Source organism: Xiphophorus hellerii, chromosome 7, assembly GCF_003331165.1.
Source record: "Xiphophorus hellerii strain 12219 chromosome 7, Xiphophorus_hellerii-4.1, whole genome shotgun sequence".
Classification (NCBI taxonomy): Eukaryota; Metazoa; Chordata; class Actinopteri; order Cyprinodontiformes; family Poeciliidae; genus Xiphophorus; species Xiphophorus hellerii.
The window spans coordinates 11,454,547-11,470,306 of record NC_045678.1 but is presented as its reverse complement, the minus strand read 5'-3'; the positions used below and the strand labels follow the sequence as shown (position 1 = coordinate 11,470,306).

Here is a 15,760-nt window from a genome sequence, read left to right as displayed (position 1 = left end):
AAATGTCCTTGGTTGTATTTTCTGTAATATACTGTCACAAGCAGAGCTGCTTCTTTTATAAATGCTGCCCTGAGCAAATAGACATAAACAACAAGCTGCAAGTATGCATAATATTATGCATGCAGCTTACTGTAAAAGGAAAGAATCACTCAGATACAATTTTAATAAACTTTTTTTTTTTTTTAAATGGTCACAACAAAGTTTAAACACCAACACAATTCGATTACAGGGACTCCTTTTAAACTCATCATACTTTATTTTTTCATCATAATCCATTATATGGGAAATGGATTGTGAATGATGTGCTTCTAATATGAAATTGTGTCCTACATCCTAGTTTTGAAACAGTGAATTTTGAATTAAACCTGTTAAATAAAAAAAAGAAACATTCATTTCAGTCAAACAAAATTAAGTAGCCCAAACAAAGTTATTATTCCCAAAAGAGATGAGCCTTCCCATAGAGGGACAATTAAAAACATCACATTTTTCTTAAGAATTAATGTTCTTTAAAAAACTGAATGAATACCATTCCTCACTAAAAGTTGCTTGCAAACAAGAATAGTATACTTGTATGGTACTTGTAACAATATTTTATGTCATTGTTATTCATTGTGGTGAAATGGTCTCTTGTAGTCTGTTGAGTGGCTTTATAGATCAGAGCAATAATGTGTCTAGAGTTTATGGGTTTTTCACAGCAGCAGATTCACAAAATTATCAGCAAACAATTCAAAACAAAAATAACATTACATTGTTTTCTAATCTCCTCCATAAAAGCTCAATATTCCTTGTAAAGCTGTCATGTTCGTCTTTACCGTCTAAGGTTTGTGTTCTTCTACGCAAGAGTAGAATAATCAACATACACTTGTATAAATATAGTCAGTTCCTTCATACATATTGTTTTACAGTCATGTAGTTAGTTAGCCCTTGTGTTCTTCTCACTGAATTTTTCTATTCAATTTTTTTTCCCCAGAACCGAGACATTTTCAGCCTGCACAATAATACAGGATAACTTTAATGACAGACGAAAATAAAATAGAAAATTATCTGTATTTAGATTTTTGCATTAATACCCCAAGAGGCAGGAAGTATAGATGTAGTAATAAATAACAATTTACTGTCAGAATTGGTGCACATTGTTATAGTGGGGGTTTTTTCCACATTACCTGCTAGATGCCAATTTTGATGTTGTACAGGGACTGACGTTGACTAGCTGTAACAGTGTAATGAACAGAGAGGAGTTAATCTTACTATCTTGTTAATACACTCCATGTTTATGTTTATTAGAAAAAAGAAAAAAAAAACAAGTCTTAGGTCTCCCACTTGAATTGATTTTCAGGTTATACAGTACAAATTCTGTGCTTTCATCTCCGTTGACGAGAGCAACGTTTTTTTGTTGTTTTTTTTACTTTATATTAAGGAATGCTCAGTCTAAGATAAGTTATAATACCATCATTCATTATTCAACGAAAAGCTTCCCCCTTTCCTTGCTCATAAAGTATGTGACTTTACATTGGATAGAGCAAATACCCAGTAAAGGAGGATTGCACATACTGTCCAGCATAAAGTCCTGAGGCTTGATCTGATGGCATTTGAATATACACAGTGTCCCCAGGTTGGAGAGGCAGGACTGCACTTCCAGAGGCTTGGTCTAAGGTACCTTTTTTGTATTCATCGTATGTATACATCACAGGCTCATTGTTTCTCATCAAAGCCACCCACACGTTCTCTCCCTTGCAATGAATGTGGTAGACAAAGTAGTAAATGCCGGGGATGTCACAGGTGAAGATTCCTGTCTGAGGATTGTAGTTTTGGCGGCCATTGTACAACAGCTTATCAAAAACAACCGGACTCCCCACAGGTGGGAAGGGAGTGGATGCTACAGCCGTAAATGCTGGCATTTCAAGCCCACTGGAACCCATTACTTCAGCCCCATAACCACCGTATTTGCTCTTTTTGCCATAACTTCCAGCTTTAACACCATCTAGTCCTGGTCCCATCTCAGAAAGAACCCCAGCCATTTCTGGAGAAAAAACAGGTTCACCAGGTGGTCCGGGTGGTCCAGGTGGACCAGGTTGACCTGGCTGTCCTGGGAGTCCAGATGGTCCCTCTCTTCCTTGGGGTCCTGCAGGACCAGGCAGGCCTGGACTCGAAATGACTGCAGTGCCTGGTGGACCAGGTAGTCCATTTTCTCCTTTAGGTCCCGTGGGACCTGGAGATCCCATTGGTCCAGCTGTACCATCTATTCCAGGGATTCCTTGAGGTCCTTGAATACCCTTTTCCCCAGGTAATCCAGCCACTCCTCTTAAACCAGGAGTTCCGGGGGGACCAGCAATACCAGGTAGACCTTTATACCCATCAGCACCTTTAGGACCATTTGATCCAGGTTGACCTCTAGGACCTGGTTCCCCAATTTCCCCAGTTAGACCAGTCTTACCAGGTAGCCCTGGAGGACCAAGGTCACCTTTGGCTCCATCCAGCCCTTTAGGTCCTCCGTCTCCACAATCTCCTTTAGCACCAGGTGCACCTCCGCTTCCAGGTCGTCCAATCGGTCCTGGAGGACCTGGTGGACCACTTGGTCCAGGAGATCCAAGCATTCCAGGTAATCCGTCATGGCCCTTATCTCCTTTAAGTCCTGGAGGTCCAGGTGGTCCATTCATTCCTTTATCGCCTTTTGGTCCTGAAAGTCCTTGTTTACCAAATCCTGGAAGTCCTGGTTTACCTGGCAATCCTGGTGGTCCTGGAGGGCCCTTTTCACCTGTCTTTCCTGGTTCTCCAGGCAGACCATTTTGACCTGGCTTTCCTTGACCAGGTAGACCTGGTGGGCCAGGTGGTCCTCCTTTCCCAGCTGGCCCAGGAATCCCAGATTCTCCAGGATGTCCTTTATGTCCTGGTGGCCCTTGTGGACCTGGCAAGCCATTCAACCCTGGTTTTCCAAAACCTGGCAGCCCTCTTGGGCCAGTTGGTCCAGGGGGCCCAGGAAGTCCTTTGTGACCAGGCTGTCCTGGCAGGCCCAGTCCTTTGTCTCCTTTTGGTCCCGGTAATCCCGGCAGTCCTGGCAGGCCCTTGTGACCTGGTTCTCCTTTGCCACCTGGTTGTCCTGGTAATCCCTGCATCCCTGGTTTACCTATTCCAGGAAGCCCAGGTGGGCCCAATGGTCCCTGAGGACCTGGTTGACCAGTGGGGCCTTCTTCACCTCTTGGTCCCATTTGTCCCTGTGGCCCAGGCTCACCAATTACACCTGGTTTTCCTGGCACTCCAGGTAAGCCTAGTTTCCCTATTCCAGGCAATCCTGGTGGACCTGGAGGTCCCAGTTGGCCTTCAGGACCAGGCAGACCATCTCCTGGAGGCCCAGGAGGTCCTGGAGGTCCCTCTGGTCCAGGTGGTCCAGCTGGGCCTTGTTCTCCCAGGGCAGCTCCTTCTACTGCACTAGGAATTGTTAGACCTGTGAGTAATTACACAGATGTTAAATACAGAAAGTGCATATTTACAAAAATACAGAAAAGCATTTAGTCCCCAAATTATCACCTGCAACAGCACATTCCTCTACAAACAGTGATTCAATCTGACCTCCAATGACATTATGATCAAGCCGTTAAGCTTTCTATACTGACCGAAAATGTTTATGCCCAATCAGGGAATAAACAGTGAACACATGAAGCTGTCCAGATATGTTTGGTTCTGAGACATCAGCAAAAATAATCGCTGTACTCAGTGGACTATACTAAATACTCTCTAGATTGGGATCCATATAGAATAACGACCTGTATGTACTTCACAACAACAGAGAAATTTGTATCTGAGGTTGGAAGAATGAGACCAAAGTTATTTCAATCAAGGCATTTCAAATTTAAAGAAGAAATCAAGTTCAAAACTACTGGAGATTCTCATATGTGCTACATTGCGTTGGTCAGTGCATAAACCATTGCAAATTTCTGATATATTCTGGACAACATACAAGCAAAAGTTCTGCCTCCAAGGCATGACACATTTGTTTATGTATCATAAACAAACAACAGGAACTCCCAAACCAAAAATTGAAGAACAAAAATTACATCAATCTGTAGTTTCACCCAGAGAGAGCAAATTTCTTTGTTCCTTAAGTTCTTATCAGTTTTTTAGGGGACCTCAACTGTCCCGCTGAAGGGCACTGTCAAAGTTTTTCATGAAAGGTTGTGGGACTGGTTTACTAAATAGTTGTTTAGTATGCAGTAATTGTCAAATTAACAATTTTTCCAAAAATGAGGAATATTCCACAATCAACTTCTCAGGGGCCATATCGCTAGGCTAATCAGAGTAAGGGTGTCAGGGTGTGAAAACACTTCTAAAAAATATGTTTAACTATACTCTGTACTATAATGCAACTTGAACTTTACCATGCTGCGAAGAACAAAAAGTATTTATATTTTTCACATTTCTGCAAATTTTGCCATGTACAGTACAGACCAAAAGTTTGGACACACCTTTCTAATTCAATGGGTTTTCTTTATTTTCATGACTATTTATAAGGCAAGAAATCCCACTTATTAACCTGACAGGGCACACCTATGAAGTGAAAACCATTTCAGGTGACTACCTCTTGAAGCTCATCAAGAAAATGCAGAGTGTGTGCAAAGCAGTAATCACAGCAAAAGGTTGCTACTTTGAAGAAACTAGAATATAAGGGCTATTTTCAGTTGTTTTACACTTTTTTGTTTAGTGCATATTTCCACATGTGTTATTCATAGTTTTGATGCCTTCAGTGTGAATCTACAATGTCAATAGTCATGAAAATAAAGGAAACTCATTGAATTAAAAGGTGTGTCCAAACTTTTGGTCTGTACTGTATATATCAACGTATATGCACATTGTCAATGTGTTGCTGTGTTCAGAATTTCTAACCTTTGTCTTTGCCAGCATTGTAGTTTCCCCCTTTCCGAGGATTTTCTTTGCCTTTGAGGGGCATCTGGGGAAGCTCCTTCCTGTAGTGTGGAAACTGCATGTAGGGCACTTCTTTGCCAAGGTACTGTTGCTGAGGAAAACCTCCCTTGCCCATATTAATGTGCTGAAGGTGGTGCATTGGCTGGTATGGCTGAGGGTGTTGCATGTGTCCGTAGTACGCACCACCAGTCACAGATATGAAGACGACAAGCTGGAGCAAAACAGTGGCGAGGGGCCCTATAAGGGGAGGCATGACCAAAGCCTGTAGAGAGAGTGAATAATTAATAATATTATATGGGACACAGCTGATATATCTCTTGCAGCTGAACATCGCATTTCTAATGTTTTATCTTCAGACAGGAAGCAACAACAACACTCTGTCTCCCTCCCCTGGACATTTCTAACAATTACACCTGTAATTTGCTACTGAGACAGTCGGAATTTGGGAATTAATTATGTTATTTTATATAAACAGGTAACATCAACGAATGAATAGCTTTCTTGGTATTTTCCTTTAGCATAAATCCAGATTAGCTGGTCTTCGAGATCAAGTAAAGTGAACTTCTATTGTCTTTAAATGCCTCTAACCTCAAAAACATCAAGCTGATTTATGTAAATGTTATTTAATGCATCTGTTGCCACAGTTATTTACTCTGGGACTGGTGATCATAGACACATGAAATAATCAGGGCTCCATAAGCACAAAGATTGCTACATATGCACTGTTTCTAGTCAGAGTAACAACCTGATGCAAAAGAAAGGTTGTCTATAAACACCCAAAATGGCACTTGGAATTGAATTTAGCTTTTTTACACAGCTTTACTTCCCACAGGAAAGCTGTATGTGGCCTTCATTTTCTATGCCAAAAACGGTGATTAGTCTATCCAAGAAACTGAAGCGGCAAGTGCAACAGAGGCCAAGACCAAGGCCCCTCTTTGTCAAGCCATTATCTTTACCCTCCAGGACATCCTAATCTGGAAGAGACTCAGCCACTGCATAACTATTTAGAACCTTTTCACAGAACTTTGAAAAATTCTGAACTGGCTCACACAATGATTGTGTTTAGTTGTTGCAAAAAAGAATCTCAGAGCTTTTTGTGACAAAAATAATTTCTACAGACATTGCAGAAAATAAAGGCTACTCATTATAAACTAAAAAAGCTGTTTTTGAATAAGGTAAAAAGAAAGTATATAAACTGTACATGCATATGATATACAATAAACATGAAAACACAGAAAAAAGCATTTTTTAATCAGAACAAGTGGGACTCTGAGAAAGTTACCAAGGACAAATTCCTGGTATGTGTGAACATACTTGACAACAAAAGCTTGATTCTGATTCCTTTTCCTTTTTCCAAGCTTATTATTTTGCCAGACACTGAGAGATACCTCAGTGTCTGTGTTAAGGCAACTTTCATTTGAAACCCACACAATTCATCAATTTCCATGTTTATACAGTTTAAGACTGGAGTGCAGATAGGTGTAGGTTGGTTGGGTGTTACAGAATATTCCACTTCATAATATTTGGTTGAGTTTATATTGTAACACTTCACAGCCAGAGTCTACCCGTGGTACTTTGCATTAAAACAAACAGGCCAAATTCAAATCCTGTTTCATACAATGAGGATCAGTCTGTTCAATACAAGTAATTACAATCCAGCTGTCATGATAATGGAAACCACCACTTTTCTATATGAAAGAGATGTTGTTGACTAAGTTTATTATTGCTGTGCTCGGTATGCCTGGACTCTAAGGCACCAAAAGAAGCATCACTCCTTCAAAGGCTACTTCTCATGGAAACAGACAGTGACACGGCTATGTCAAAATTACCAGAAACATGAGAAAAGCTCAAAGTAGGAGAATAGCACAACATCTCCTAAAGTTTAATCATGCCTCACTCTCTGTTTCACTGCTTTTCAACAGTTTTCCAGCTGCTCTACCAGAGAAAACAAGATGTTGAATTTGTTTTATTTTCCAAATCAAGATATCCTTTCGAAAAATAAGATGAGCAGCTCTGTATATTCTGCAGCTCTTCAAACTTAGCTTGACTTAAGAAAAGATTATGTTGATGTGGAAGACATCCTGCCTGGTTCTGGGACTGAAGAAAACTTGTCCATCTTCATCAGCATTTATAAACCTGTTGCCCTGACATCCCACATCATGAAGGTCCCAGAGAGACTCCTGTTGGCCCACCTGAAGCAAAGAAGCACTTATCTGGACTTCCTGCAGTTTGCTTTTCAGAGTGAAGTTGGTGTTGACAGCATCATACAACTGCTTCCACAAAACCATTGTCATCTGGAAAAAGCAGGCAGCACTGTGAGGATCATGTTCTTTGTTTTTTCTAGTGCATTAATAACAATTTAGCTTGATCTGCTTTGTCAGAAACTCCAGAAGACACAAGTGGAGAATCTCAAGAAAAACCTGGATCTAAGGCTACCTCACAAACAGACCTCAGTTTGTAAGACTGAAACGTTATGATGATGCAAAAAATATATACAGTATACTGTATGTATATAGAAAATCAAGAAGACTAAGGACAACCCTGACCATGGTCTTCATATGACTAGAAAAACGAGTTTCTTCAGTCAGAGGCTTCTTAATATTTGAGATCTTTCCTGCTAACAGCCATCATTATTAACAATAAGTTTTTGAAGAATTTGAATGAATACATTACAACATTTAATTTCCCATTGGGATCAAGAAAGGATTTGTGAATTTAAATGTTAAAAATCAGTGTGAGCTTTAGGCATTCACAAATAAAAATAGTTTTTCACAACTGAAACCAAATGTTTGTAGCCTCATGGTATTTCTTAGTGCAATGATAGGGACTGAAACCAGACTGATGTACTAGTACAACATATTAGCATGAGCATGCAGTCGATGACCTTCAGAAGAGGCCTTTCAAACTCTACCCTGTTAAAATGCCAAGTTTTGGTGATGAAAAAAAAAGATACTTTGATAAATAATTTCTAAATGTATTTCATATATAATGCACATTTAGCCTTTTTAAACTGAAAAGTTTAAAATATTAAAGGAAACCAGATTTTTTTTTAAAAAACCCTCTGGAATAACTCTGCTGCATAAGTCCCCACAACCTTAGCATTCATTTGTATTTTTTCTGAATCTTTACCCCCAAACCAAAAAATAAAATGACAGCCAATCAACATTTTATTCAAGTGTGTTGGTAGCTCTTGTAAACTGAACCTGGCACCCCTGATGTAGGCCTTACATGCTTACAGTTTCTTTAAGCATTGTGCAGCTAATCTTGGGAAATTTTAGATACCTGCTCCTGAGAAAACTGAAAACTGCTTTAACCCGCACTGGACCCTTGAGTGCTGGGGGGAGGAGGGGGCGGACAGTTGAGGGCGGACGGACAGCGTATTGCAAGAAGGGGGAGGAGGTCTGACTGTACGCTAATCCCCCTCTCCCCAACATATGCTATTTTATTTATATAATTATAAATAATTTCTATCAGTAATAATGTGTCTATCTGAGGATTCCTCTGGTCATTATCTTTCATTAGAGCCTCATTGATGACTGTATGTTGAAGCACTGAGGAGTTACAGTCATTTGAAGTTTGTATATCAGGTGTTGTCCAAGTGTGCCATTTGGAGACGCCAAATGGAGACTCCAAATGGCACACTTGGACAACATCTGTACATCCTCAAAAATAAACATGTCCAAAATGACATTTTTGTGCTATTTTGATCAGTTTTGAAATCCACGAGGAGAATACTTTATTCTACAGATTTATTGCATTTTCCAGTCCATACATTCAACACTCAATGTGCATTTACAAGAAATAAAAATGAAAAATCTGGGCAAAGCAAAATTGTTCTTTTTTGTGTGTGTGTGTTGCAAATGTAATAGCTACAAACTACTTACAGTTCAAGTATTTTTGACTGCAAAAATAGAAAATTTAGCTTGTCATCTTCATAAAGAGACCAAGCTTTTGCATGTACTCCAAATTGTTCAAGAACAGCAGCTAATTTAATTTGGATATACCTTTTCAGCCGTTTTTGGTGATTTAGGGGGTGAGGGTTAAGGGGTTAAGAGGTTAAGACATTTTTCACTAGAGAATAATCGTTCTCACAGCAGCATGATGGACTTCAAAATCTTTGAGTATGGCCTTTTCAACCCTTCATAAATTAATTGACAGCAACAATTGCTTGCCTTGGCTTTGTATTAATAAGCACCTGAATACTGCAAATTAGCCAAATCAATAAAGGTCAGCTTCTGTTACTATTTATTAGTTAACCAAGCTTATTTTCAGGGCAGCATGTGAGGAAGCTAATTATATTCTGTTTTTCCTGTTTATAAGTCAGTTCGTGTAGATTTAAGTTGGATTCTCTGAATAACATTTAGCAAACAATGAAGGTTAAAGTTCAGATACTCTGTTCCAAATATTGATACTGCAAGAATATATTCTCTTAAGTCACTAAAACAGTTAAAAATGTAGCGCAGAGGTTGAAGCTTCAGCAAAATATCACCTATCTTCTGACTAGGTCACATGAATGTGCTGTGAGTGAACAAAAAGGAGTTAGAAAGTTATGTTATAAAACAAGGGGAAGGGGGAAAGTAAGAAATAATGCTTATTAAAGCACTGAAAACATTAGCAGCTCAGTAGAACCATAATGATTCATGACCTTGTGACTATAATGGTTAATATAGAAATGCAAAGCAACCAATCTAACAGTTACAACGGTCTCTCACCAGGATCAAAAATACAGATGTTTCCTTCAAAAACAGTAATGCCTAAAAAAAAGTCCTCTCTAAAATGTTTCTCTGATACCATCATGTAACTTTGCACAGAGAAGGTTTATTTTGTCAGGTTTGGGATGTACATTTTCTGAAATGAGTAGTTGTAGCTAAAATAATTGAAAGGCTTCATTCCTCATCACTTAGCTCTTAGCATGACACAGTGAAAATATCCATTTAAATCGAATTAAGGTGTTTCACATCAGATCTCAGCGGATGAAAGTGACAGTCATGTACACACGAGACAGTGGAGTTCAACAATGGAAATATATATTAAGCACAGCTTCCATTTGTCTCCAGACTGTTCTCCCTCTCTCTGTGTTTCCCATATGCTAGCTCAGAGTTGCGAATGTCTGGTTCTTGCCCTCCATGGCCTTTTCTGCTTTTAAAAATCCTCTGGATAAGTGACTAACTCACCAATGCCACCGGAGGTCACAGGTCACAGCTCGGTTTGCAAACAGACGAGGAAAAGGTCTCAAAAATCCAGAGGTGATCAGATGTGAGCACAGAAATGTTTTCTTATGGAAGTACTGAGTCTACACTGTTTGTGTAAAAAAAAAAAAAAAAAGCTATTTATTATTTAACTTAAGTTGAATATAGTTAGAAATTAAAATCTATTTGAAGGTACAGTTCAGGGTCTTTGTGGCTCTTTGTAGCTTAGTAAATATCCCTTGGTGTCTTCCTTTAGCATAGATTCAGAAGGGATGGTCCTGGTAGATGAAGCGAACATGTTGACAAACAGAGGGGCAAGACTGAAGCAGACTTTTAACATCTTAATACAACTTCAATTTAACAAACCATCATGGTTCTTCTTCCAAATGACTCCCCTAAGCAAACAAGGTTGGAGCCTCTGTGCTCCAAACTCAGTTGGAGCACACAATAATCAATAAGCGGTCATCTTCCTGTGTGAAACATGTACTGAAAACTATAAAATAAAAAGAGTTTCTGGTCAGATTAACTACCCAATAACAACATAGCAGTTTTGGTAAATGCTTATGTATGAATTTTTACTTTGTCCTGTTTTTTTTTTCTGACAGTTGCTGTGAAAGAAAACATTTGACATGTTCTGTTCTCAATAGATGTTTCAAACAGGAAGTTTATTGGTGCTGCACCACCTCCATCCCCCATTTCCTTTGTAAATGATCATTGGCTTCTTTCTAAAAAAAAAAAAAAAAGCAGTCCAATGTAAACGTGATGATAATCTCTAGATTAATAGAATATTGTCTGCCAATGCTTCTGGTCAGAGTAAATACCCAATTGAAATGTAAGGCAATGTAAAAAATTTATAAAATAACACTTTCATAAATTGATGTAATATTTTTGCTTTTCATACCACTTTACTTATATGGTAGACAGATAATCTGGCCAAAAACAGGTTTACTAATAAGAAGCAATGATATTTTTGAGACTGAAGTTGGTTTAGCACAGTGGTGCAGTTGGTAGAACTGTTGCCTTGCAGCAAGAAGGTCCTGGGTTTGAATCCCGGTCCGGGGTCTTTCTGCATGTTCTTCCTGTGCCTGTGTGTGTTCTCTCCAGGTACTCTGGCTTCCTCCCACAGTCCAAAATCATGACTGTCAGGTTGATTGATTTCTCTAAATTCTCCTTGGGTGTGTGTGTCCTGTCTGTCTCTGTGTTGCCCAGTGATGGACTGACGACCTGTCCAGAGTGTACCCTGACTCTTGCCCGTTGACCGCTAGAGGTAGATGCCAGCATGGATGGATAGAAGTTGTTTTAAATTCACAAAACTCTGCTTTGATGTTGGTTATGCTTCAACTTAGGGGACCAACTAATCTTGATTTACACTAAATGAAGACACAAGGTTTCTTTTCTAGTACAGGTGAAATATCAAATCCTCTTGACTTTTTAACAAAACGTCACTTCAAAAGTGCTGTGCTATCCCTTATCCGTATCATCCAAACCACCCGATGTCCTCTCTGCACCAACAACTATTTGTCATGTTTTTGTTTTCTTTTGTTAAAACTCTTAATCTCAAGTGACCTTTGGTTGTGGTTACTTGGTGAAAGGAAAAATACATTTGTAGCCCCTTATCTCCTTGAACGCAGCTTTTAGCACAGAGTACCTCATAAAATTAACACATGCCCAAGTCACGTCAGAAACTTTCTCACTCAAACAAATACTGTGCACATACTATTGGAATGCAGCTCCTCCAAACACACTGTGACAGCTGTGCATTAAATGAGCTAAGTGTTTGCCTCCCTTTCTCCCCCCATCCTTTCCCTGCCATCAGTCTTGGTCTTTATGGCATTCTTTAGGCCCTTTGTGCGTTTCTGGTTGCTATTGAATAATGCAAACATGGGGGTTGCAATGTTGTACAAGCAAATAATCAGTTTCAAAGGTTATGTGTTCTTGAAAATAAGCAGTAGAACAATTTAAGGTCCCACTCCCTGCAGGATGGTTCATATATCCAGATTAATACACACATCAGTCCATAATACATTGACTGGAAATTACCAGAATGGATTAATTTAGTCATTTTAGAGGATAGTTTAAGACTATTTTTCCATATAACCTTCCCATGCATCAACAAGTATACAGGAGCATCTAAATAACTTAAAAATGTTATTGAAATGTTAATTTGTTCCAGTAATTAATCTTAAAAAGTGAAACTTATATATTGGATAGATTCATTACACACAAAAACATCTTCAAATATGATGGAAAAAAAAGTTGTCACATAAAAAGTTGATCCTTTCGAAATCGAATAACATAGAAAGGGTCAATTTCAATACAGAAAATTACATAGCCAGTTATGCCAGGCAATTTCCTCCCAATATCAAATCAATACAGTTATAAAGGTCCTTAGATATTAACTGAAGTCACCAATATCTATTAATTTTATTTATTTATTTATTTATTACATTCAAGGTTGTCATACTATAGCAGGACAGGCATAGCCAGCCATGTGGGTTTGAAGAAATTTTTCATAAATGTGGTCGGCCAGTAGGAGGCAGACCCATTCTCCGTTAGGACAAGTTTCCAATCAATGTGTATTTTAATTATCCCAAAAACTGGAAAAGAACACCATCAGCCCTTAGGTCTCAGTCGGTGCGTTCTATCTTAAATCTGAAGCCTTCAATAGGAATCTAACCCTGTCATGAAGGATTTGGGAAGCTGTGACTGACAAAAAAGTAAGACATGCCAGAGAAAGAGAACATTATGCAGCATATCGGTTGGAAGAGACAGAGATCCTGCAGGCTAGCGGCGCTGTTTACTCTGCAGTTTTTCTCACCAAACTGCTGCTCTCGCCCCCGTCGCATTCATCTGTCAGTTTGGCTTCAACTTTCTGCACACATGCACGCATGCGTCGGGACTGAATGAATATTTGCCTTCAAGCACAGCTTCTCTCTCTCTCTTTGACACACAGACATGGATGCATATAGTTGTTTGTGTCATGCAGCAGCCAGAAAGACTCCAGTCTGGGTTAGGAAATGTTCTGCCTTCGTCTCTGCATGATGATGTGGAGACTTAGTGCTGCACAGATCAAATTTCTAAAGTCTTTCAGAGCTTTTTGTTTGGAAAATAGATCAAATAGCAGAAGTAAATTCTTAAAAGTTGTTCATTTTGATGTAGCTATATTGTATGGATTATTCCTCTTTAGAAAGATAAAGTGAATGTAGCAGTATTAAAGTTTAACCTTCACCGGTTAATGCAAGGTGATTCCAAAGAATATGCATTTAAATGAGAAAAACAAAAATTGAATTTAAACTGTGACTAAATATGAGACAGACATGTAGTTATAATCAATCTGAAAGTTAAATTTATTAAAGCCAACATTCATACAGCCCAATTAAATATACCACACAAAAAAAAATCAGAACAAACAAGAGATGAACTGAATAAGGTGAAGAGCCTACCTTCTGAGGAACCCGTTTATGGGGAAATAACCACTCCAATCACACTAACAGAGAATACTGCAGCCTGAGAGAGCCTCTCCTGGTGGATGTGCCAATAAGAAACACTCACCTTGTGGACAGAGCTTTTATCTGCTGCAGGGTGGAGTCTCTGGGGTGGGTGGGAGAGAAGAGAAGAGACACATCGGACAAGAGTAAATACAATATCCCCAAAAATACGCTGGACCATAATTTATGGTGACAAAACATGTTCACGTCTGCTTGGTAAGCAAACACAAATGATGACAATGATGAATCATGAGTATTTTCTTGTTAACTATGTATTAAGTTGAACGTTGAATGCAGTGGAAGAAAAGTCTAGAAAAGCTGGGGATACAAATAAAGAAAAAAAAACACAAATAGCAGAAGAATTGCACAGCATCTGAATAATTTTATCAAATTCAAAAATACTTTATTGAACCCAAAGGAAGATTAAATGTTGCGTTTACTCATTTAATTAAAGGGCTTCTGTAGATGGGGATGGCTGTGGGCAGAAAACATTTCCTGAAGCAGACTGTATTACAACAAATTAAATGGTGAATATATACCTGTATGTATATGCAAGAAACATATCCATTAAATTACATATAATAATAGTCTGTACTTCTACCTGGTGATCAAAGCTGTAATTAATCATTTGTAACAGTAAAGGATAATTCCAACAAACAATTAGCATGCTATTTTTATTAAATATAGCATGACCTTAATGAAAAACACTGAATGCAGTCGTATAATAATTTTCTTTTGTTGTTGTTTTGCATATTTTACTTTTCACTCCAAGACTATGAATCTACAGTACATTAGAATTAATGTCGAGTTTTTGATTGGATGAGATTTGTAAGACGTTTCAATCACATTGATATAAAAATAGGAATAAGTCAATGGGAAACTTGTGTCCTTGTGTGAAAAAAAGTCAATCAGCATCATCTTGGTGGAACATTCAGCCTCAGCCTCAGCCTGAAAATATACTTCTCCTCTGAGGGTCTTTGTCATCCTCTGACGATAGTCTTTCCAGGGCAGGCGTTAACACCTGGGTACAACGACTCCCTTTTGACATCTCTCTAACTCTGACGTGTCAGACAGACTAAATATATACAGTCTCAATGTGCATGAGGTGTGGCTTATGTACTGCTTTTCTGTTTCACGTATACACACTCTTATTTTAAAGCTTTTTAAGAGATAGCGTCTTTGTCTTAATTTTTATGCCTAATTTAAGGTCCTGGTTGTGTCTCAGTGTGTGTGTGAAATGGACAGTGAATACAAGAGGCTCCAAACTCACGCCAGAGTGTAAAAGGGCGACTGTCTAGTTGCATCACCAAACGCCAGCCACCACTGCATCAATACCAGCAACCAGCATCCATTAACTTCCAAATCACCAGCTTAGTCAGAAGATTGGAAGTTAATGGATGCTAATGTAACAGATCATTTTATTGGTAAACATTTGTCTTCTTCTTGATGAAATAAGCAAAAACAATTGTATGGGAATGATTGGTTTGGTTATAATTGGTCCAACAGCATTGATTGTGTAAATTTTTAGAATCAAGTTTCCATATGAAGCTAAATAGAGCAGTGCAGTTCTTATTTCGGTTCTACCTGCAAGCACAAAGCTCAAAGAAATGTTATAAATGGTCTTCTATGAGACACTTGCAGACGTACATTTTGAGGTGCTGTGTGAAAGGTACACGGCAGACAGGGGGTAATGAGCTGTGTGTGTGTGTTTGTCCTCGTGCTTCAGTCCTCTTCCTGTTCTCCTAATGAAGCCTCAATGGGCCTAAAAACAGCCTCACACCATCCGTCCTGCAGCACATGAAAGAAAACCTGAACCAGTTCAGAGCTGCCTAATCATGTGACTTCCTTAGGCTTAAGTCTTCATACGTCTGTATTTCAACAGTGGTGATTAACCGGCTTTGTCCTCTACTCAACAATTTTAGCAGAACAAAAGAAAAAGGTTCTTAAATAAGTAATAGATATCTTGTATCTTCCCCAACACGGAACAGTTTATTTCCAATAGGAAGAATGAAATTTATTATGCTATTGCTTTGTTAACCTTGCTTTACCAAATCAAACATATCTTCTTGTTTCTACCTGTACTATCTATTTTTATCACACAATCTAAAATGAAACAATAAGTTGGAAAAACATCCATTTGTTTTGAGGTAAACAAAAACTGTGATT

At 38.7% G+C, this 15,760-nt stretch overlaps 1 protein-coding gene across 1 annotated transcript; it reads right to left on the bottom strand.

Annotated features, from left to right (window-relative positions):
• Positions 1-172: 172 nt before the first annotated feature.
• On the bottom strand, positions 173-5,172 carry col8a1a (collagen, type VIII, alpha 1a). Its single transcript, XM_032566809.1, has 2 exons — positions 4,879-5,172; positions 173-3,442 (listed from the first exon to the last, which is right to left on the bottom strand). Exons 1-2 carry the CDS (start codon positions 5,168-5,170, stop codon positions 1,506-1,508), a joined length of 2,229 nt encoding a protein of 742 aa, XP_032422700.1. The 5' UTR covers positions 5,171-5,172; the 3' UTR covers positions 173-1,505.
• Positions 5,173-15,760: the final 10,588 nt, after the last annotated feature.

Bases quoted from the DNA above. Each gene is read 5' to 3' on its own strand.
- col8a1a (XM_032566809.1), bottom strand. From the start codon at position 5,170: ATGCCTCCCCTTATAGGGCCCCTCGCCACTGTTTTGCTCCAGCTTGTC. The intron at 3,443-4,878 runs GTTAGAAATTCT...AATTACTCACAG, and splicing joins CAATGCTGGCAAAGACAAAG to GTCTAACAATTCCTAGTGCA.